The sequence below is a fragment of the Otolemur garnettii genome, unplaced genomic scaffold (assembly GCF_000181295.1).
Source record: "Otolemur garnettii isolate 467f Iridium unplaced genomic scaffold, OtoGar3 scaffold00149, whole genome shotgun sequence".
Taxonomy (NCBI): Eukaryota; Metazoa; Chordata; class Mammalia; order Primates; family Galagidae; genus Otolemur; species Otolemur garnettii.
In genome coordinates, this window is record NW_003852544.1 from 315,547 (window position 1) to 340,250 (window position 24,704).

A 24,704-nucleotide genomic window follows, 5' to 3' on the forward strand; every position below is an offset into this window, starting at 1 on the left:
GTGGCTGGCGCCTTAGCCGCTTGAACCACAGGCGCCGAGCCCAGGACACATTTTTCTATAAAACCATACTGTCTTATAACAGGAAGGACTCTACTAACTTAGGTTCTCACCATCCCATGCTGTCACGCTATGGGTAGGACCTTACACCCTTTATAGGACAAGCCAGTCTGCAGCAAGATGAATTTGAATGTACACTATAGCATAGTAAATGAAATTTATGTGCAGCAAAGGGAAAACAGTAATAACTTTTTTGTAGTGATAGAGTCTCACTTTATCACCCTCCGTAGAGTGCTGTGGCATCACAGCTCGCAACAACCTCCAACTCCTGGCCTTAGGCAATTCTCTTGCCTCAGCCTCCCAAGCAGCTGGGGCCAGGCACCTGCCACAATGCCCAACTATTTTTTGTTGCAGTTTGGCCAGGGCCAAGTTTGAACCCAGCACCCTCCCTATGTGGGGCCAGCGTTCTACCCACTGAGCCACAGGCGCTGCCCCAGTAATCACTTCTTTCTGAAAAGTAAAGATGAGCCAGGCACCGTGGCACATGCCTATATTCCCAGTTATTCAGGAGGCTGACGTGGGAGAATTACTTGAGCCCAGGAGTTTAAATCTGTAATGAGCTATTGGTAATGGTAGTACCTGTGAATAGCCACTTCACTCCAGCCTAGGCAACATAGCAAGACCTTATCGCTTGATTTTTTTTTTTTTTTCTTTTTGAGATAGCCTCAAACTGTCCCCCTGGGTAGAGTGCTGTGGCCTCACAGCAACCTCCAACTCCTGGGCTCAAGCGAGTCTCCTGCCTCTGCCTCCCAAGTAGCTGGGACCACAGGCACCTGCCACAACGCCCAGCTAATTTTTGGTTGCAGCCATCATTGTTGTTTGGCAGGCCCTGGTTGTATTCAAACCTGCCACCTTAGGTGTATGTGACTGGTGCCTTAGCCACCTGAGCCACAGGCGCCGAGCCAAGACCCTATCCCTTAAAAAAAAAAAAGTGAAGGTGGATAGAAATTATTGATCAACATTGTAGAATGTTAGGTTAAAGTAGCAGAAGAGATTGTCTAGCCCTTGCCTTTCATGAATAAGGAAACTGAAACCCTAGGATTTTTTTTTTTTTTGAGACTGAGCCTCAAGCTGTCATCTGGGGAGAGTGCTGTGGCATCACAGCTCACAGCAAGCTCCAGCTCCTGGACTCAAGCGATTCTCCTGCCTCTGCCTCCCAAGTAGCTGGGACTATAGGCGCCCACCACAATGCCCGGCTATTTTTTGCTTGCAGCCATCATTGTTGGCATTGTTTGGCAGGCCCAGATTTGAACCCGCCAGCTCAGGTGTATGTGGCTGGTGCCTTAGCTGCTTGAGCCATAAGCACCGAGCCTGAAACCCCAGGATTTTAAGACCCGGTTAGGAAAAAGATGTTCTAAGGAGGATTCTGAAACCAAAAATCTAATCTTCCTGTAGTTCCCCTATATCTATTAAAATGGGAGTGTTTTAATCTATTTCATATCAATTATTTCCTTTGAATTAGTGTTAACTTAAAAACTGCTAATCTTAAGTTCTTTAGGTAGTAACAACTTACTAGTTTTGTATTCCTTTTTTTCTGGAAATATCAAAATGAATTCCATGTGATTATATATTATGTACAGGTATTAAATAGGGTTTAATGTTCCCTTTATACTCCTAATGATGTTACCAGCTACATTTTTGGATTAAGGAGAAAATTCAAACTCTCTAACCACGTTCTTAGCCTTGCACCTCAGCAGTGATCGTAGCAGAGAAGTCATGGCTCCTCATGAGGACAAAAGGCACGTGACCTGGTGACAAGAGAAAGTGCCAGAGACAGGAAAGGGGGAGAATTGAAGCAACCACATGAGGGAATTATGAGAGCAAATAGATGACAGTGATCAACCAAAATAATGTGGTATTACTGTGTTTTAGATTTTATTTTATTTATTTATTTATTTATTTTGAGACAGAGCCTCAAGCTGTCACCTTGGGTAGAGTGCTATGGCATCACAGCTCATAGCAACCTCCAACTCCTAGGCTTAGGAGATTCTCTTGCCTCAGCCTCCTGAGTAGCTGGGACTATAGGCACCCGCCACAACACCCAGCTATTTTTTTGTTGCAGTTTGGCCAGGGCCGGGTTTGAACTCGCTACCCTATGTATATGGGACCAGCACCCTACTCACTGAGCCACAGGTGCCGCCGCCCTCTGTAAGCAAATTTTAAAAATGCTTCTATAGAAGTAGAATGTTAAATTACTATTATTTGGAAAACGTGATAACTTACAGAGATGCAATTATAGAGAGGCAAAAGTTTAAATTATTTGATAGCAGTTTATATAATAATGTAGTAAGTTATATATATAAAACATATATATATATATAAAATTTGGAGTATAACTCCCAATAGTATAACTATAAATGGGAATCAAATATACTGATTTTTAAATACAGACTTCACCTGATTCCTGTATTTATAGAGAACATGCATAAAAAGACTAATCCAAAATGTATACTTTGACTGATTAATAATAACTTCCATAAATTATTGTCCTCAAGAAAAGTTAAAATTTAACACAGCAGGAGGGACTAACTGTTTGCACTATCATTATCTGAGGATTATGTCACTGGGTGTGCCTTCCTTAGCCAAAGCAGCATTCTACTGCATTGCAGTGTTCCTAGTGCAAAACCGGAGCGTTTGCCACACAGCCATGACTCATCACTTGGAATGATGCCTCTTTCCCTTAACCCTGTTTGCATTAGGAAGTGCAGGCAATATGCTTGGATACCATGTCCAGACTGCAGGTTTTCTATGTGATTTCATTTGTATCGATGGACGAGTTTTTATCTGAGGGGGAAGAAATGATTTCAAGTTAACATATCATAGCTGTGTACCCACAACCCTAACTACTTGGGAGGATTGCTTGAGCCACAAGAGTTTGAAATCAGCCTTGGCAACGCAGTGAGACTCTGCATCTCAAATGATTTCCTTTGGTTATTATAGATTGTTACTTTTATTTTATATACATTGTGTAGGTATTATTTCTGTAACATTTTATGTAAGTCATAGAACAGTATTGAATGTTCAGAAAATTGAGGGAGAAAATATTTCACAGTCTCACCACCCTGACAACTATTTCAATTTGGGAATATTTCTTTATGATTTTTATCTATATGTTTGTATTTTACAGATTGCAATCATAATGTGTGGCTGATTTCAGGCAGTATGATTTCTCTTGTGACGTGACCATATTTAGGTGGTTAGACAAATCAGTTGATTTGTTTAGGAGTTTTTGATAAGCATTTACAAAAATAGGAAATACCAGAATGTTCTGCCACTTATGCCTTTCCTAAAATTATACCAAAGACAATAATCTAGGAGAATTGTTGTCATCATAATAGATACACTAATATTTTATGCTCTTTAGTATGAATTCTATATTTGTCTCTTATGAAAACTACTAATAACAAAGCAAATAATAACTTTTGCTCAGGCCCTATACATCCAGATTTCATAGTTTTTAGTGCTTAAATAAATATTATAAATCGCCTAATTCAGTATTCTAACCCCCCTTACTGCCCATTTTTATTTTTTTACTTCATTTATTTATTTATTTATTTTTAGAGATAGTCTCAGTTTGTCGCCCTCAGCAGAGCGCTGTGGCATCACAGCTCACAGCAACCTCTAATTCCTAGGCTTAAGTGATTCTCTTGCCTTAGCCTCCCAAGTTGCTGGGATTACAGGTGCCTGCCACAACACCCAGCTATTTTTTGTTACAGTTTGTCTGGGTTGGTTTCGAACCCGCCACCCTCAGTATATGGGGCCAGCGCCCTACTCACTGAGCCACAGGCACCACCCTACTGCCAGTTTTTACATCTCACTTATTTGAAGCCCAGTGGAAGAAAAATTACTTTCCCAAGGTCACTTAGCTTCTAAGTGATGGGACTTGATCCCAGGTTTTCCCATGTATAAAATAATCATGTTAAATTAATCCATAGATTGGCTGGTGCCTGTAACTCAAGTGGCTAAGGCACCAGCCATATACATACACCAGAGCTGGCGGGTTCTAATATAGCCCAGGCCTGCCAAACAGTGACAACTACAACCAAAAAATAGCCGGGTGTTGTGGCGGGCACCTGTAGTCCCAGCTACTTGGGAAGCTGAGGCAGGAGAATCACTTAAGCCTGGGAGTTGGAGGTTGCTGTGAGCTGTGATGCCACGGCACTCTACCTAGGGTGATAGCTTGAGGCTCTGTGTCAAAAAATAAATAAATAAATAAAATAATCTATAGATTAGCCAGGCATTGTGGCGAGTGCCTGTAGTCCCAGCTACTCAGGAGGCTGAGGCAAAAGAATCACTTAAGCCCAGGAGTTACAGGTTGCTGTGAGCTGTGGTGCCATGTCACCACTCTACTGACGGAGACATAGTGAGACTCTGTCTTAAGAAAAAAAAAGAATTTAATCCATAGGTTATAATTTTTGCTAACACATATTTCATACAGTATATCATTGCAAAGATAATTTGATTCCTTTTGGGCACCTGGTTAATTAGTACTAGATGTAGAGGCCAGTCACGATGCCCAGCTATTTTTTGGTTGTAATTGTCATTGTTGTCTGGCAGGCCTGGGCTGGATGCGAACGCCCCAGCTCTGGTGTATATGGCTGGCGCCTTAGCTGCGTGAGCTACGGGTACTGAGTCAGGTTTTTTTTTTTTTTTTAAACAAAGTCTCACTCTGTGACCTGGGTAGAGTGCCATGGCATCATAGCTCACAGCAACCTCAAACTCTTGGGCTCAAGCTATCCCCTTGCCTTAGCCTCCCAAGTAGCTAGGACTACAGCTACTGCCACAATGCCTAGCTACTTTTTCTCTATTTTCAGTAGAGACAGGGGTCTCAGGTTTTTTTTTTTTTTTAAACAAAGTCTCACTCTGTGACCTGGGTAGAGTGCCATGGCATTCTAGCTCACAGCAGCCTCAAACTCTTGGGCTCAAGCTATCCCCTTGCCTTAGCCTCCCAAGTGTCTGGGACTATAGGCTCCTACTGTCTTAGTAGAGATAGAGTCTTGATTTTATTCAAATTGGTCTCAAACTCCTGAGCTCAGGTGATCCACCTACTTCAGCCTCCTAGAGGGCTAGGATTACAGGTGTGAGCTACTAGGCCCAAACTTTATTTTAATTTTGATTTTTAATTATTTAGAAATTTGGGCTGGCTACCCCTATAATCCTAGCACTCTGGGAGGCTGAAGTGGGTGGATTACATGAGCTCAGGAGTTGAGACCAGCCTGAGCTGAACTGAGTCCTCGTCTCTAAACAAAATAGCCAGGCATTGTGGCACATGCCTACTGTCCCAGCTACTTGGGAGGCTGAGGCAAGAGAATCACTTGAGCCCAAGAGTTTGAAGTTGTTGTGAGCTGTGATGCTGTGGTACTCTACCAAGGGCAACAAAGTGAGACTGTGTCAAAAAAGAAATTTGGCTCACATGCATCTCAAGGGTATCTTATTAAATTCTAGTAAGTATTCATTTACTTTTTTCCTTTGGCCCCCAAATTCCAGTAAGTTTTTTAAAATGACTACACTGTGTGGAGTGTAGCATGGCTCCTGCCTTCTGAAAGGTTAGGGAATAGACTCTGACAAATGCTGTAACAGAGCAGAGGGAAAGCTATAGGAATACCTCTCAGTGACCCTGGGGGATTTCTCAATAGCAGATTTTTTTTGATTGAGGTTTGCCTGAACCTGGCTCTGAAGAACACAGGCCAAGCTACATACTAGTGTAGAGCTTGGACTTTTACATTCTTTTATACTTTGTTGCTTTCCACCAAAGTGTATGTGAGCAATTTACTTATCATCTTTTACCTCAAAAACAGGGATAATAGTCATTCCCATTCTTTACAGTTAAATGTATGATATATTGTGTGTGTGAGAGACAGTCTTACTTTGTTGCCCTCCGTAGAGTGCTGAGGCATCATAGCTCACAGCAACCTCAACCTCTTGGGCTTAAGCAAGTCTCTTGCCTCAGCTCCTGAGTAGCTGGGACTACAGATGCCTGCCACAATACCCAGTTATTTTTAGAGATGGGGTCTCGTTCTTGCTCAGGCTGATCTCAAACCCATGAGCTGAGGCAATCTACCCACCTTGGCCTCCCAGAGTGCTAGGATTACAGGCATGAGCCACTGCACCCAGCCCTTCATGTTGATATATGTAATGTGCTTAGTAAAAAGCCTGTTGCACATTCAGTGCTGAGTGAACAACTAAGCAGAATATACTTGGGGGCAGGGGTGGAAAGTGATTTTAATGTGTTCAGAGCAGAGGGGGTGACGAGAACATAGCCATAGCCAGAACAAGCTAGCGCCCACAGCCAGGCCCTGCCTCCAGCATGTCACATGCGTCAACTCAGTCATCTTTCCAGCAACCCCCAGGCATGCCAATACCACCCTGTTTTCCAGACAAGGAAGTGGAAGTGCAGAGAATTAACCACCTTGCCCAGGATCACACGGCAAATAAGTGACTGAGTCAGAAGAAATGAGTAGGAAGGGAAAAATAGGGAGCACCAAGTTGTATAGGGGTTTAAATGGGGAGGTGGTAGTGAAGAATATAATTCTCTAAGCAATTGATAATTAAGAAATTGGGAATATTGATATGAATTTGATAATGATATTTATTATGATTTTTAGAGGATGTTGGCGATGAAGGAGAAGAAAAAGAATTCATTTCCTATAACATCAACATAGACATTCATTATGGAGTTAAGTCCAATAGGTGAGTAATGAATATACCACATCTCAGTTTATAAATTTGTGAGAATTAATGTGAATCTTAATTGACTTAGACAGACACATTAAGAAAATACTCAAAAAGATTTCTGCTCTTTAAATTTAGTATCTTATCTGTCGGGTGATGTTTTTTCTCACCGGGAGAGAAGGATGGCAAGCTCGCTCCTAGAATTGTATGAAAGCAAGAAACGACTACATACTCTTAGATGGCATGTAGCAAAATGTCTTTATTTTCCACTTCCCTTTATTGGGAGCTAGTCACGTATACCACATTGATCAATAATCCTAACATCCTCAATTCTTATCTTAAACTATAGAAGAGAAAGAAAGTCCAGGAAAGTGAGATAATTCTCTTGCCTCAGCCTGCTGGGTAGCTCGGACTACAGGCGCCCACCACAATGCCCAGCTATTTTTTTGCTGCACTTTGACCAGGGCTGGGTTTGAAGCTGCCACCCCCAGTATATGGGGCCGGCACCCTACCCACTGAGCCACAGGCACCGCCCTTTGAGGCAGAGTCTCAAGCTATCGCCCTTGGTAGAGGGCTGTTGGCGTCACAGCTCACAGCAACCTCAAACTCTTGGGCCCAAGAGAGTCTCTTGCCTCAGCCTCCAAGTAGCTGGGACTATAGATGCCTGCCACAATGCCTGGCTATCTTTTGGTTGCAGTTGTCATTGTCCACTTTTGGTGTATGTGGCCGGTGCTCTAGCCGCTAAGCCACGTGCACCGCCTGCTTTTAGTTCTTTGAGGAATCTGTATAGGTCTTTCCATAGAGGCTATACTAATTTGCAGTCCCACCAACAGTACATGAGTATTCCTTCTGTCTACCCCAGCCAATTGTTGCTTTGGGAACCTGTGATGTGGGCCATTCTCACTGGGGTTAGGTGATACAGTTTTGATTTGCATTTCTTTGATAAATAGAGATGGTAAGTATTTTTTCAATTGTTTGTTGGCCATTCTGGCTTCCAAACCACTGGTTTTATGGAACATCCCTTACTTCTGTCTGTCTGGTATTTCTCTATGATGAGATTGAAGGTATACATTTTTAGCAAGAATACTGTTGTAACTTGGTCTCTTTTCAATGTTTCACATCAGAAAGCTTCACTGACTTTTTAGAGTAATATGAAGTATTATATAGTACTGACTGGAAAACTGGAAAATTAAAATATTAATTATCTTGAAGCCATTGATTTAACCAACTTTGAGTGCCTATCATGTGCAAGGTATGGCAGTTGATACAGAATGATATCAAAGAAATAAAATCTGATTCCTAGTCCCAGGAAGATTGTGGTCTCTGGGGAAATGATTGACAGGTACACAACTAAATGTAATAGTTGGCAAAATACCATGGAAGCATGGAGATTGGAGGGATTACAGAAGACTCATAAAGAGATCACTTGGAATTGAGTTTTAAGGATTAGAATTTCAGCAAATGAATATGGATTTCTGTTTTGTTTTTTTTTTCCTTAAATTTCAGGTTAATGTGAGGGTACAGACAACTAGGTTACAATATTTGCATTTGTTAGGGAGAGTGCCTCTTGAAGTTGTTTCCTCCACCCAAGAAGAATATGGATTTCTTAAGCAGAGATACAAAGCACATGTCTAGGTAATAGAATATCTAGTTTAAGTGTTTTCTTGAGGTGGGAAAGAAGGTACAACTGGAAGAGTTAGAGCCATGTTGAGAAGGGCCTGGAATGCCCTCTTCTCAAGCTGATTGGTGAGCAACTTTTATTTAATGAAGCTGATATCTGACTTAGTGCACTAAATAAGTGGTGCAAATTAGTATAAGATTTAAGTTCTTTGTGGCTTGTAAGTTGCTAGGGTAGGTTAGTTTTAGGCAAAGATTATTTATTAAACCCGCATATGAGACAAGTTAACTTTTCCTGGTTTCATGGTCACATTTTACAACCGTAACATCAATTCACTAGTTCTAACATAGTAAGTGAAGACATACAAGCAGTTCATTTCACTAGTAGAAAAGCAAGCAAAAATCTAGTCTTTCTTAATATGATTTTTAAAATTAATAAGACTAATTAAGAATGAGATTCTTTGTTCTGATTTCCTTTTTTGCTTTCTTTTTAGCTTGGCATTCATTAAACGTACTCCTGTAATTGATGCAGACAAACCAGTATCTTCTCAACTTCGAGTCCTCACACTCAGTGAAGATTCACCCTATGAAACGTTGCACTCTTTCATTAGCAATGCGGTGGCTCCTTTTTTTAAGTCCTATATCAGAGAGTCTGGCAAGGCAGACAGGTAAAAACTATTTTTCTTTCTATGGTTCGAACATCATGTTTCACTCAGTGTTCACAGGTAGTATGGAGGGTGATAGAAAACTCCGGAATTGGAAGGGGAGTAGTAAACCAAGAGGATATAAATCCTTAGAGCCAGTAAACATGTACATTATTAATAGTTGGGACATTATTAATAGAATCTCTTTGGAGACAGATAGTACATTAAATTTTGACGTTTATATCTTCTTAGGGATGGTGATAAAATGGCTCCTTCAGTTGAAAAAAAGATTGCAGAACTTGAAATGGGACTCCTTCACTTGCAGCAAAATATTGAAATTCCAGAGATCAGCCTGCCAATTCATCCAATTATCACAAATGTTGCAAAACAGTGTTATGAACGTGGAGAAAAACCAAAAGTCACAGACTTTGGAGATAAGGTCGAAGACCCAACTTTTCTTAATCAGTTACAATCTGGAGTTAACCGCTGGATCCGAGAAATTCAAAAAGTAAGAGCACAGTATTGAAAGTTATCATATAAAATATGTTACTCTTTAATGTCTATAGGAATATTGGTCTGAGTTTTTGTCAGTGAGACAAATTCTATGGTAACTTATTAGTGATATTTCTTCTTGGTCCTGGGGTTGCTCAGTATAAGACAAGTGTTGATCTAGGTAGAATGGTCAGGGTACAATTTGAGATTATTTAAACATTATACTTAATTGAACATTAGTCTCATGCCTTTAGTTTCAAATTAAACCACTTTTGATTTACAGGGCAGGAAATCATGAAATATGAAAACTAACTTATAATGCATGTGTTTAGTTAATCATACTTTAACCTTTGTTAAAGAGTGAAACCCTTAGAAGTCATTGTATCTTCAAAGGTGACCAAACTTGATCGAGATCCTGCATCTGGAACAGCCTTACAGGAAATTAGTTTTTGGCTGAACTTGGAACGTGCATTATACCGCATCCAAGAGAAACGAGAGAGCCCAGAAGTTCTCCTGACTCTGGATATCTTGAAACATGGCAAGCGTTTCCATGCCACTGTCAGTTTTGACACTGACACAGGTAACAACTAGAACTAATAATCTGATCAGTAAGTTATCGATCTAGCTTTTATGAGATCTTATTTGATAGTTTAGATGAAAACCAATGGGTGTACTATCCTGTTTAACTACTTCCTTTCTTGCATCATATCTCATCTTTCCCTCAGTTCTCAGTAACGAAAATTATTTTCCCACATACCTACCTTTCCCTTCAGAGGTTTTGAAAACATAAAATAGTTTCTGAGCATGAGTATAGTGAGCCCTGGGCATTTCCCTCCTGTTTCCCAATTGCTTGGTTTCTTGGGTAGGCTGTACATTTTTGGATATAAAGTCAAGTGTGCTTTTGACAGTCCAGGTGGGAAGCTAGTTTAGTTTAAGCAGAAGTTATTTGCCCACAGGGCTGTGGCTGGACAGCTGGTCAGTACTGCTTTCTCTTCCTTTTTTTACTAGCCCCTTTCTCTTCTCTGTCTTCCTCCCTATTCTGATAAGTGGTCAAAATAAATTTAGTTTTATGAGTGGGGAACAGTGTAAGTGATGTTGCATGCACTTAGCACACAAATATTTGAATACCGGGCATTGTTAATTGTTAGGCATTTCTGTATAGCTCTATGCCCACAGGAGACCTGTTAGAACAAGTACTTAAGATGTAATAGTTGTCATATATTATCTCTCCTCCCAAAAACAGTGAGAGAAGATTCCAAGGAAAAATCTTTGATCACAATTGTACATATTCCCTATGTTGGCATTCCCTATGTTGAAATGCATACTTTTATTTTCTTAAACATCTCCAAAACCTTTATTTCTTTTCTAATATGTTTTTTTTTTTTTTTTTTATCTAATGTCATAGGAAGTCAATAAGACCCAAGTACTTTTGTGATTCCATGCCCATGGTAACACATTCACCTAACTTGAAGTTGGGTATAAAATTTAAATTTTGGTGTTGTCAAGGATAAAATTGTAGTTTTCCTAAACATTATTGGTAGACTATTTAGATAATATAGAAGCCAAATAACCCCCAAACCTATGAGGCTACCACCCACTAGCCTTTAAGAGTGTATATGAATTGGCCCAAAGTCTCACAAATGCAAAAGTGGGGCTACATTTGGGTTATCAACATGTTTTTTTTTCAATATCATAAAGTTTCTATGTCACTAGGTCTTTTGCAACTTCAAAATATTCCATTGTAATGTTGTATTTAAGTTTATTATTAGTGAAAACCATGAACTATTTCTCTGTTAATATAGGTCTAAAACAAGCTTTAGAAACTGTGAATGACTACAATCCTCTGATGAAAGATTTCCCTCTGAATGATTTGCTGTCTGCCACTGAGCTGGACAAAATAAGGCAGGCTCTTGTTGCAATTTTCACCCATTTGAGAAAGATCCGAAACACAAAATACCCCATTCAGAGGGCACTGCGTTTGGTGGAGGCAATTTCAAGAGACTTGAGTTCTCAATTACTGAAAGTATTGGGAACTAGAAAATTGATGCATGTTGCTTATGAAGAATTTGAAAAAGTAAGTTTTAATATATTAGAAAATCAGCCTCAAGGCACCAAGGTGAAAGTATGCTTTAATAATAAGCTTCCTTTCTTAAATTATATCCTAGGTTATGGTAGCATGCTTTGAAGTTTTTCAGACTTGGGATGATGAGTATGAGAAACTTCAGGTGTTGTTGAGAGACATTGTCAAAAGAAAAAGGGAAGAAAATCTGAAGATGGTGTGGCGTATCAATCCTGCTCATAGGAAGCTTCAGGGTCGCCTTGACCAGATGCGAAAATTTAGACGCCAGCATGAACAGCTGAGAGCTGTCATCGTCAGGGTCCTGAGGCCACAGGTGTGACTGCATTCTAAAAATTTGTACTTGCATTGTTTTAATACCTTTTGTTTTTTAAGAATTAACTACTATCTATGTTGTACTGTTGAGTACTTCTTTAGTTCCATTTTTATCTTGTTACTATAAGATCTAGGGATTCTGTGTTCTAGCGTTTCAGTTCAAATCTTCAATGTTCTCCATACATTCATCCCTTCTCCCATTTTGCATGGAACCTAGAGCCAGACTTCTGGGTTTTATTATTTTTTTTTTTAGAGACAGAGTCTCACTATGTGGCTCTCTCTAGAGTGCTGTAGAGTCACAGCTCAAAGCAACCTCCAACGTCTGGGCTTAGGTTATTCTTTTCCTCAGTCTCCCGAGTAGCTGGGACTACAGGTGCCCACAACAATGCCCGGATATTTTCTTTTTTTTTCTTGCAGTTTGGCCGGGGCTGGGTTTGAACCCACCACCCTCGCTATATGGGGCCGGCACCCTACTCACTGAGCCACAGGCGCCACCCTGGGTTTTATTACTTTTATTCATTTATTTATTTATAGAGATCGTGTCTCTCTGTGTCACCCTGGCTAGAGTGTAGTGGTGTCAGCTTACTGTAGCCTCAAACTCCTGGGCTCAAGCTCTCCTCCTGCCACAATCTCTCTAGTAGCTGAAACTACAAATGTATGCTATCATGCCCAGATAATTTGTTTTTCTTTTTTGAGCAACCTCAAACTCTTGGGCTTAAGTGATTCTCTTACCTCAGCCTCCCAAGTAGCTGGGACTATAGGCCCCCACCACAACACCCAGCTATTTTTTGGTTGCAGTTGTCATTGTTGTTTAGCAGGCTTGGGCTGAGTTCGAACCCACCAGCTCTGGTGTATGTGGCTGGTGCCCTAACCATAGAACTATGGGCACCGAGCCTCTATTTTTTGTTTGTTTGTTTGTTTTTTGTTTAGCAGGCCCAGGGCAGATTTGAACCCACCACCCCTGCTGCATGGGGCTGGTGCTCTACCCATTGAGCTATGGGTACTCAGCCTTTTTTTCTATTTTTAATCTGTAAAGTATGGGTAATAATTGTATATGCCTGAGATATATTAGAGAATTAAATGACTCATCCTTTTTGTACATGCTTTTTTGTCTTTTTAATTTGTTCTTTATTTTTCACCAACTCCTTTCTCTGAAAAATCTAGTCCAAAAAAATTACATGGTTAGATAACCTTTATAGTACAGAATTAAAATATACCTTATGGTATTTTATTTGGCTTTGTTGAGTTGTGGTTACAAAATGTTTGACTAAAAGTTTAAAAAAACTGTATTGCTAACTGGTAATTTTTGTGTGGCATATAAACAAAAATCTTCATTTGGCAAACTTTTTTTTTTTTTTTGAGACAGAGCCTCAAGCTATTCCCCTGGGCATTTGCTTTGGTATCATAGCTCACAGCAACCTCCAACTCCTGGGCTCAAGCGAGTCTCCTGCCTCTGCCTCCCAAGTCGTTGGGACCACAGGCACCCGCCACAACACCTGGCTATTTTTTGGTTGCAGCCGTCATTGTTGTTTGGTGGACCCGGGCTGGATTCGAACCCACCACCTTAGGTGTATGTGGCTGGCGCCTTAGCCGCTTGAGCCACAGGCGCTGAGCCAGCAAACATTTTTTTATTCCAAATTTTTCTTTTTTAGGTCACAGCAGTTGCACAACAGAATCAAGGAGAGGTGCCTGAGCCCCAGGATATGAAAGTAGCCGAGGTTCTCTTTGATGCAGCTGATGCAAATGCCATTGAAGAAGTAAACCTTGCTTATGAGAACGTTAAAGAAGTAGATGGGCTGGATGTTTCCAAAGAAGGCACTGAGGCCTGGGAAGCTGCCACGAAGAGATATGAGGAGAGGATTGACAGAGTGGAGACCCGGATCACTGCTCGCCTTCGAGATCAACTCGGCACAGCCAAGAATGCCAATGAAATGTTCAGAATTTTCTCCAGGTTCAATGCGCTGTTTGTCAGGCCTCACATCCGGGGAGCCATTCGGGAATACCAGACCCAGTTGATCCAGCGTGTGAAAGATGATATTGAATCTCTACACGACAAGTTCAAGGTCCAGTACCCACAAAGTCAGGCTTGTAAGATGAGTCATGTTCGTGATTTGCCCCCTGTGTCAGGGTCTATCATCTGGGCTAAACAGATTGACAGGCAGCTGACTGCCTACATGAAACGTGTGGAGGATGTCCTGGGCAAAGGTTGGGAGAACCACGTGGAGGGGCAGAAGCTGAAGCAGGATGGAGACAGCTTCCGCATGAAGCTCAACACACAAGAAATCTTTGATGACTGGGCGAGGAAGGTACAGCAGCGCAATCTCGGTGTCTCAGGGCGCATTTTCACCATCGAAAGTACTCGAGTTCGGGGCCGAACTGGAAATGTCCTTAAACTGAAAGTTAACTTTCTACCTGAGATCATTACACTTTCAAAAGAAGTCCGAAACCTCAAGTGGCTTGGTTTCCGAGTCCCTCTGGCGATTGTAAACAAGGCTCATCAGGCAAACCAGCTCTACCCATTTGCTATCTCACTGATCGAAAGTGTCCGTACTTACGAGAGGACCTGCGAGAAAGTGGAGGAGCGTAACACCATTTCCCTATTGGTAGCTGGCTTGAAAAAGGAAGTGCAGGCTTTGATTGCAGAAGGCATTGCATTGGTGTGGGAGTCCTATAAACTTGATCCATATGTACAGCGCTTAGCAGAGACTGTCTTCAACTTCCAAGAAAAGGTGTGTTCTAATCTAATCAAATGTCCTAGTGATGAATTATGTGTAGTTCAAATGTTACTTCTTCCATAGAGGGCATGCGTAATTGATGTAGCATAAGGCCTTATGAACTAAGAGGGAGAAGGAACTGTCTTGCTCAGGCGTCCTCAAACTACGGCGCACAGGCCACGTGTGGCCAGCCTAGGACATTTATCCAGCCCACCAGGTGTTTTTGCCACCGCTGCCTGTCCTGCTTAGCAGCTGACTCGTCCCGGGTCCCGCAGTCCAGCCCTCCAGCAGTCTGAGGGACAGTGAACTGGCTCCCTGTTTAAAAAGTGTAAGGACTCCTTGTCTTGCTCACTATGGCATTGTTGGTGCTGGGGCTTCAGAGAGCCAATAAGTGATACTCTAAGTTTAGAAACCAATGGAGGATGCCCACATCCTCCACACACACACAAAAAGGAACTAGTGGAGGTTGAAGGACACTAAAATATGACAGACCAAAATGAGAGCTTTGTTACTAATATAGCTGAATGGAGAGCATGGCTCAAGGTCTGCTGCCATGAGCCCTTGCAGCAATGCACCTCGGACTTAGATGTCTTCCCAGTCTATAATACAACTGGTCAATTGTAGACCTGCTGGCCCAGAGCCTGCCACTGCCAGCAGGCCAGAGTGTGTGCTTCTGTAAGACTGGTTCCCAGGGCTGAGAGGAACACACTTATTTCCTTTCCCCAGACTTACCACTCACAGGCCACCCTTCCCATGAGCAGAAGTGAGTAAGGGGAGAGAAACTAACGGTGTTCCCTACATTTCCCTTCTCATTGTGGGGATACAGGACTTAGGGGATCAGTGTTCTCACCTCAACATCTCAGATTACCTATTTATGGAAGAACTTCTCTGCCTTGAAGCATTTGTTAATTATCTGAGAAAAAAGTGTAAAATCAATGAACAGTAAGTGGGTGCTTTAAATATCAAATATTCTTTCCTTCAGGTGGACGATCTGCTTATTATTGAAGAAAAGATAGATCTGGAAGTCCGTTCCTTGGAAACCTGTATGTATGATCATAAAACTTTCTCAGAGATCCTGAACAGAGTCCAGAAAGCGGTAGATGACTTGAATCTTCATTCCTATTCCAACTTGCCCATCTGGGTCAACAAGCTGGACATGGAGGTGAGGGATGGGATTTTGAGTATGTTTCATTTTTCTTCTACTGACCGTTGGAGTGGACCATGTTGAGTAAGTTTCTTAGTTTGTCCCTAAAAAGGATTTTTCTTAGAAATTCTCTGTGGTAGAGTGGGCATGGTGGCTCATGCCTGTAATCCTAGCGCTCTGGGAGGCCGAGGTGGGTGGATTGCTTGAGCTCACGAGTTCAAGACCAGCCTGAGCAAGAGCGAGACCCTGTCTCTACTAAAATAGAAAAACTGAGATAAGAAGATCACTTAAGCCTAAGAGTCGGAGGTTGCTGTGAGCTATGACACCATGGCACTCTACCCAGGGCAACAGCTTGAGATTCTATCTCAAAAAAGGTGGGGGGGAAATCATCTATGATAGTTTAATTCCCCTCCAAAACCCCTTTTAACCAATGCACAGCTGATCTGTGGTACCCAGTCCAGTTCTAAGTTGGATAAAGGAAGCTGTGAAGGAGGAGAAAGTGGTCCCTTTCTTTGCTGGATATTTGACAACTTCTGATTTGGTCTTCCCTGCTCCTCTTATGATTGAGGTTGCCTTTCCTAGCCCTCTGGGGTCCTCCTAACAATTCTGCCCCTTCCTGCTACTAGCATTAGAAAGGAGTCCTCAGCTACAGAACACCCTCATTCCTGGTGTAGAGAACCCTGGCTCAGCCCTGGAGACGGGTAGGGTTGGGGTGGAAAGAGTGTGTGTGGTGCAAATGCACGTCTTGGAAAAGAGGATGTTTTATAGCAAAGGTTATAGATTATGCTTGGTCAGTTCCACAAGATGTTCGTGGTTTCTTTCTTTTCTCTTTTCAAATGGAAAAACTACTATCCACATAATGAGTGAAAGTTAACAAACCCCACTCTCCTGAACCCAGAAATGGTCTGAAAGCCCCTGATTTTGTCCAGCAGCCCTCAACAATTCTCAGGATAGTTGACGGTGACTTCAGGCAGATTGTTAACAAAGGCTTACAGATATCCTGTTTGTAGGATCAGAGAGAAGGCTTTATTCTTTTTTTTTCTTTTTTTTTTTTTTGAGATAGAATATCACTGTTGCCCTTGGTATAGTGCTATAGCATCATAGCTCAAAGCAACCTCAAACTCTTGGGCTTAAGCTATTCTCTTCCTTCAGCCTCCCTGGGACTACAGGCGCACAACGCCCGGCTATTTTTTGGTTGCAGTTATCATTGTTGTTTAGCAGGCCCCGTCTGGGTTTGAACCCTGCCAGCCTCCGTGTATGTGGCTGGCACTCTACCCACTGAGCTATGGGCAGTGCCAGAAGGCTTTATTCTTGTTAAAATAAAATGGCTTCATAGCCAGGCATTGTGGGCACCTATAGTCTCAGCTGCTTGGGAGGCTGAGGCAAGAGAATCGCTTAAGTCCAAGAGTTAGAGGTTGCTATGAGCTGTGACGCCACAGCACAGCACTCTACCCAGGGCAACCTAATGCCCTTTATTTAAAAATAAATAAAGTACAATAAAATAAAGTGACTTGATCTCCAAATTATAGTTTTTTTCAGTTTTATCTCTGAGACTGCCACGAAAAGAATTTTGTGTATTTCCTACTATTTTAACAAACACCAAGACCTACACTGCATCTGCTGCATTAGTTTTTCCTTACCACTTACAAGTCGGAAGCTTAGTGATTCACTTATTCCAAAGATGGAGAGAACACAGTCAGCCCAACTGTGACAAGTTATCTGAAATGGGAAGAGGTGATAAAATAAGACTCTGGGAATGGGTTCGAATCCAGTCTGGGCCTGCCAAACAACAATGACAACTACAACCAAAAAACAGCCGGTGTTGTGGCAGGCGCCTGTAGTCCCAGCTACTTGGGAGGCTGAGGCAAGAGAATTGCCTAAGCCCAAGATTTGGAGGTTACTGTGAGCTATGATGCCATAGCGCTCTACCCATGGCAACAGCTTGAGGCTGTGTCTTAAAAAAAAAAAAAAGACTGAGAATGAAGAGATAAAGGATCATAATTACTAACTTTTATCTTTGACCTGAAACACCTACTGCTTTCTAATTAATATGCTTCATGAGTTAACTTGTAGAAGTTCTCTGTTCTCTGACACTACTCTTTCTGTAGATTGAGAGAATTTTGGGCGTTCGTCTACAAGCTGGCCTAAGAGCTTGGACACAGGTTCTTCTTGGACAAGCTGAAGATAAAGCAGAAGTTGACATGGATACAGATGCCCCACAAGTCAGTCACAAGCCTGGTGGAGAGCCAAAAATCAAAGTGAGTATCTCCTATGGCGTCTTATTGCTAATAAATGATACAAATTCCCCCTGTAGGAAGTACCTGTGAAAAAGTCACTTTACAGTGGAAGAACCTAACAGATACCCAGGTTGTGAAGGTTAACATCACCAGTGAGGTGGCATATCATGTACCCCTGATACCATGTGATGAGAATGTGCTTCACCTCTGTGATCTTTTCCCCAGAATCCCTCAGTCTCCTTTCTAATTATGAGAAAACCAAACACATAGAGTGAGGGTCATTTTACAAAATACCTGACTAGTAGAGTTGGTCAGAATCATAAAAGAGTAGGAAAAACTGAGACAGTGTCACAGATTGGAAGGGATTAAGGAATTGTGACAACTAAATATAATGTGGTATCTTGGATTAGATCCCGTGAATCTTACTCATGTTTGTATCTTAGCTAGTAGAATTGTGTCAGTGTTTTCATCATATTATGTAAGATGTTAATGTCAGAGAAAGTTGGCGAAGGATACGTGGAAACTTTTTGTACTTTCTTTGCAGGTCTCCTACAAGTCTAAAATAATGTCAAAAAAAGAAGTCTTAAAAAATGAAAAATAAATTTTAAGAAAAAGCCTACACAGAAGGAAAAAAAACTATTTACCAAACATATTTGCAGTAAATTATTTAAAAAACTAAATATAAAAAAAAGTTCAGCCCATGACACTAAAATGTATTCCACTATTTTTAACAAAAGTCTAAATCTAAGTTTTGGAGAAGAGTATGACAGCCCTGTGGTCAGTGCACTATTGGGCAGCAGTTTGTGTCTCCAAAGCTGTCTGCTTCCCATTTGTATCAAGGATTAGTCAGTGGAGCTTAGCAAGCTTTCTAGAGGATTCACTAATTCTGTTAGATAGAACCGTCCAAGTAAGTTCTGTCTGTTGGCATGGATGATGCTTAGAAAGATGTCCACCTTACAGTTTTGTAAGCTATGCATTTGTGTTATATTTATATTAGTGCTTGTGTTTTATTTATTTATTTATTTATTTATTTATTTGCAGTTTTTGGCTGGCGCTGGGTTTGAACCCACCACCTCCGGCGTGTGGGGCCGGTGCCCTACTCCTTTGAGCTACAGGCGCCACCCCCTTCTGTTATATTTAAAGGCTGCACGAACAGAAGCCTGAAAGAACTGTGCAGGTGTAGACTATGATCTGGGAAAAGTAATTGACTTTTTTCTTTTCCTTCCCAGACTTGACTTTTTTCTTTTTCCCTAATACTTAGAAAATATTTTTTCTTTTGAATTTTACTGTTTTCACTTTTGAATCTTATTATTAGGTATTCATCACAGAACATACTTTTTAAAATACTGAGTCCCTGACTGCAACTCAGACTTTGGACTTTACCTTACAAATGTATATAATGTAACCTAGTCATAATGTACCCTCATATTAATCCAAAGCTTCTTCTAAAAGGGCACTTCTAAAGGATTAATCAGAGAAGACAGGAAGGAAAGCAGTGAGGGTGGATGGTGGTAGGTTTCATGTTATAAATGAAATTTAAAATAAAATACTGAATCCCAGAGAAGCAAATTGAGTGTTTCTAAGTTGATACAATTACAGTCCTGCACTTTTTACAACATTTTGATGAGCAGTGGACTGCATATATGATGGTAGTCCCCCCAAATTGTAATACTGTATTTTTCCTGTACCATTTTTACATTTGGATATTCTAGATACACAAAATTACCATTGTTTATAATTGCCTATAGCATTCACTGCAGTAATATGCTGACCAGGTTGTGTGGCCTGTGAGCGATAGACTATTGTTACATTATGCCTGTATAGTAGGGTCTACTGTCCAGGTTTGTGTGAGTACACTATGTCATGTTTGCACAATGGCAAGATCACCAAACAATGCATTTCTCAGACTATGTACCTTTATCTAGTAGAGACTGAATTGGAGTTTTTGATTAACTTAAAGCCCTAGCAGGTGGTACGGACTTACTTCAGCTTGCTTAGTCTTCAATCAGTGTACTAATGTGTGCCCAATAGCTGATACTGATTATTTGTCACTGCAGCAGTGTGCCGGTATTTCAGGTCTCAAAGTTGTTGTAACCACAAATCCACATGTATATGGTCAGATTAGATGGTGCTTCATTGGGCACAAATGACAGCAAGAAATTATACAAGACAATTCCTAATAATCAAGTGATAGTCTCTGTAGTCCAGACTTAAGTAGTTTAATAATTTAGGGACAGAGGTGTTAAATATCAAAAACATTTTATTGAAATAGATTGCCGAGTAAAAAATGAAACCTTTCTTTCACAGAATGTCGTTCATGAGCTGAGAATAACCAATCAGGTAATCTATTTGAATCCACCAATTGAAGAGTGCAGATACAAGCTGTATCAGGAAATGTTTGCCTGGAAGATGGTCATACTTTCTCTCCCCAGGATCCAGAGTCAGAGGTACCAGGTAAGCCTTTGGGGACTCAAGGCACTCCTCTTCTGACCAGGCATCTCTCGGGTCTCTATGACACTTCTCCATGGTGCCTCTTTAAATAAGGTCTTGATGTGTCTTTTTAAACTCCAGACTCTGGTTTAACATCCTAAGGAAAGTTAAAGGAGGCCTTGTGTGACCTGACTTTTTTCCCAATTTAGTTACTTAGCATTTGTAGCTTGTCTCAGTAGTTTTCTTAGAAATTCTCTCCATAAGTTTCTTTGGAAATCTTTATTCCTGCTTCTCCACTCCTTCTCCTTTTTTAGTAGGGGAATTAGTTTTTTTTTTTTTTTTTTTTAGAGACAGAGTCTCACTTTATCACCTTCGGTAGAGTGCTGTTGCATCACAGCTCACAGGAACCTCCAGCTATTGGGCTTGAGCCATTCTCTTGCCTCAGCCTTCCAAGTAGCTGGGACTACAGGCACCCACCATGATGCCCAGCTATTCTTTTGTTGCAGTTTGGCCAGGGCTGGATTCGAACCCGCAACCCTCTGTATATGGGGCTGGCGCCCTACTCACTGAGCCACAGGCACTGCCCAAGGGGAATTTTTAAACATACACAAAAGTAGAGAGAATCTCATGAGCCCAGCTTTATTTATTAACACATTGCTAATTTTATTTCATTTGTATTTCCTTCCCAGTTTCCTACCCCCACCAGATTATTTTAAAGCAAATCCCGGACAATTACATAATAAGGCAAATGCCCAAATTACTACTAAGGCAATCTCCAGCTTATGAATAAGATAAGATTCTATAGGCTTATTCTTAAGTTGAATTTGTATGTAAGTTGGAACAGGTACATTTACTTATTACCTATAATGGCCTCTATTTGTAAGTTTGGGTTATACATTAGTCAGATGTTTATAACTTGGGGACTGCCTAGATTTCTTCAGCGAAGGGAAAACTCAAGAGATCATTTAGTCCCCATCCTGGAGCCAGTGTTACTTCTAAATACAACCAGTGGTTTTCAAATAAGAAGATGCCACACTTCTCTAGCAAACACTTCTAGAATTTAGTTATCTAATTAGGAAGTTATCTCTTTTCTTTTTTTTTTTTAAGAGGCAGGGACTTACTTTGTCACCCTTGGTAAAGTACTATGATGTCATAGCTCACAGCAACTTCCAGCTCTTGGGCTTAGGCGATTCTCTTGCCTCAGCCTGCCGAGTAGCTGGGGGACTACAGGCACCCGCTACAACACTGGGCTGTATTTTTGTTGTTGCAGTTTGGCCGGGGCTGGGTTCGAACCCACCACCCTCGGTACATGGGGCCTGCACCCTACAGGCACCACCCATTATCTCTTCTTTTTTGGCCGAGGCTGGGTTTGAACCTGCCACCTTCGACATATGGGGCCAGCGCCCTACTCCTTTGAGCCATAAGCATGGCCCGTTATCTCTTTTCTTAACTTTAAACATAAACTCAGTTCTTTTTAGGATTTTTTTTTTTTTTTTGAGGTAGTTAACTGTCCATGGCTTAAGTCTTGACAGTATGTAGCCCAAAACTCGGCAATGTCCACCTAATCAGAACCAAGCTGTGAATATGGTTCCTGCCCCTCAAGGAGTCTGTATACAGTCTTTGAGGTATTGTCATATTTCTCCTGTTTTTAACCAGCTGTTTCTGTTTGCGTTGTTCTTTGTCTCTAAATTCAACAAACTAGAGCTACCACTGTGTTGCTCAGTAGTCCTTCCCTCTCTTCTAAGTCATCCTGTCAGCACATACACTTACCCCCACGTCCCCGTCCCCCGTAGCCATCCGACTCCTATACTCTTCCTGAGGAAGCTCCAGGGAGGGGCTGTCAGGGCCAGCTTCCCCCGGGCCCCCACCTTCCATCCACACTGTTCTTCTCAGTCCTCATCTAACTCCTCCCAACAGGGTTGTACCTTCCTCCGCCTGAGGCACCCCTGGTTTTCCTTCTCCCTCACTGGCTATTGTTCTTTATTGGTTCTTCTTTTGCCATCCCTCTTGCCAGCCTCTTAAACGTTCTGTGCCCCCTCTACCTCTTTGCACTCTCTTAATGGTCTCATCCAGGCTCTTTATTTTAAATACAGTCTATATGCTCATGGCTTCATGTCGTCCAGCCTGACTGCCATCCTGAATTCTGGGCCTATCTGTCCAGCTGCCTACATGGCATCTCCACTTAGCTGTCTGGTAGATGTGTTGGACTGAACATGTCTCCAGTCCTCCCTTCAAGTTTGATCTTTCCCTTGTTTATTTTTTTGTATCCTTCAGCCCACTCAGGTCAAAAATCACTGTATTATCCTTGACTCCCATTGTCTCTTCTTGGAATTAACTCTGATCTATTTATTACCACGTCCATTGCTATCACCCACCACCCCTGCCAAAGGTACCACCACCTCTCACTATTAAGGTTCCGTCATATGTATTCTTTCTGCCCGATCTGCCCTTGCCCACCTTAAATCTATTTTCAATATAGCAGTCAGTGCAAGTCTTAGGGTCCTGACATTGCTCTGAAAAGCCCTTAAACAGCTTCCTGAAAAGCCCTTAAACCTCTCAGCATGACGGCTGAGGTCTCACAGTGGGTCGCTGGGCCCCATGTACAGAGAACTAGGGAGTATGGGGACAGGGGAGGTTGTATTTTCAACAGAGAAGTCAGGAAAGGCTTCACTGAGAAGGTGATTGAGCAGAAACCCAAAGGAGGAGGGGGCATAAGCCAGTGATATTTGCCACCAGGGATTCTGAGCAGAGACTAGCATATGCAAAGGCCCAGGGGCAGAGCCTGCCTGGCATGCTGGAGGACCAGCAAGAGTCTGGTGGGGTTAGAGCAGAGCCAGTGAGAGAAGAAGCAGGAACTGAAGTCAAGAGAAGCAATAAGCAGTATAGCTCACAGCAACCTCAGACTCTTAGCTCAAGCAATCCTCTTGTCTCAGCCTCTCGAGTAGCTGGGACTATAGGCACCCTCCAAAATACCCGGCTAGTTTTGTTAATTTATTTTATTTATAAATAAATTATAAATAAGTTGAAGTGCTGTGGCATCACAACTCATAGCAACTTCCAACTCTTGGGCTTAAGCTATTCTCTTGCCTTAGCCTCCCAAGTAGCTGGGACTATAGGCACCTGCCACAATGCCCAGCTGTTTTTTAGTTGTAGTTGTCATTGCTGTTGGGCAGGCCCGGGCTGGGTTCAAACCCTCCAGCTCCAGTGTACGTGGCTGGCACCCAAGCTACTGAGCTACAGGTGCTGAGCCTAGTTTTTTTTTTTTTTTTTTACTTTTCTTTTTTTTGAGACAGAGCCTCAAGCTGTTGCCCTGGGTAGAGTGCTGTGGCATCACAGCTCACAGCAACTTCCAACTCCTGGGCTTAAGTGATTCTCCTGCCTCCGCCTCCCAAGTAGATGGGACTACAGGTGCTTGCCACAATGCCAGCTATTTTTTTTTTGGTTGCAGCCGTCATTGTTGTTTGGCAGGCCCAGGCTGGATTGGAACCTGCCAGCTCAGGTGTATGTGGCTGGTACCTTAGCTGCTTGAGCCACAGGCACCGAGCTTAGTTTTTCTATTTTTAGTAGAGATGGGGTCTTATTCTTGCTTACACTGGTCTTGAACTCCTCAGCTCAAGTTATCTTTCTACCTTGGCCTTCCAGAGTGCTAAGATTACAGGTGTGAGCCACCTTGCCCAGCCTTAGTTCATTTTAATTAAGTAAAAGGTGATGCTAAAATTAACATTTTCTTTTCTTTTCTTTTTTTTTTTTTTTTTGAGACAGAGTTTCACTTTGTTGCCCTTGGTAGAGTGCCATGGTGTTACAGCTCACAGCAACCTCCAGCTCTTGGGCTTAGGCAGTTTTCTTGCCTCAGCCTCCCGAGTTGCTGGGACTATAGGCGCCTGCTGGGACTACATAGCGCCCAGCTATTTTTTGTTGCAGTTTGGCTGGAGCCAGGTTCGAACCCACCACTCTCAGTATATGGGGCCAGCTCCCTACTCACTGAGCCACAGGCGCCACCCAAGATTAACATTTTCATACATAGTACTTACATTCTTTTTGGCTTTGGTTGACTAGGTGGGTGTACATTATGAATTGACTGAAGAAGAGAAATTCTATCGGAATGCTTTAACCCGGATGCCTGACGGTCCCGTTGCCCTGGAAGAGTCATATTCTGCTGTCATGGGCATCGTAACTGAAGTCGAGCAGTATGTCAAGGTAAAAACTTCCTAATTTTGTTCAAATATGTTAGTTTGCCCTAGGCAAGAGTATGAGATCTAAACAATATGGAGTTGAAAGATCTTAAATATTTAGGTTTTTTTTTAA

General features: G+C 41.9%; 1 protein-coding gene across 1 annotated transcript in view; it reads left to right on the top strand.

The window, feature by feature from the left end:
• The window catches only part of DYNC1H1 (dynein cytoplasmic 1 heavy chain 1), a 92,483-nt gene that overhangs the window by 6,721 nt on the left and 61,058 nt on the right, over positions 1–24,704 (top strand). The window contains exons 2-12 of the mRNA XM_003799319.3: positions 6,663–6,747; positions 8,841–9,014; positions 9,243–9,498; positions 9,876–10,062; positions 11,285–11,556; positions 11,648–11,875; positions 13,527–14,603; positions 15,571–15,750; positions 17,841–17,990; positions 20,277–20,423; positions 24,456–24,596. Coding sequence (XP_003799367.1) covers positions 6,663–6,747; positions 8,841–9,014; positions 9,243–9,498; positions 9,876–10,062; positions 11,285–11,556; positions 11,648–11,875; positions 13,527–14,603; positions 15,571–15,750; positions 17,841–17,990; positions 20,277–20,423; positions 24,456–24,596 — 2,897 coding nt within the window. The remainder of the gene's footprint in view (positions 1–6,662; positions 6,748–8,840; positions 9,015–9,242; positions 9,499–9,875; positions 10,063–11,284; positions 11,557–11,647; positions 11,876–13,526; positions 14,604–15,570; positions 15,751–17,840; positions 17,991–20,276; positions 20,424–24,455; positions 24,597–24,704) is intronic.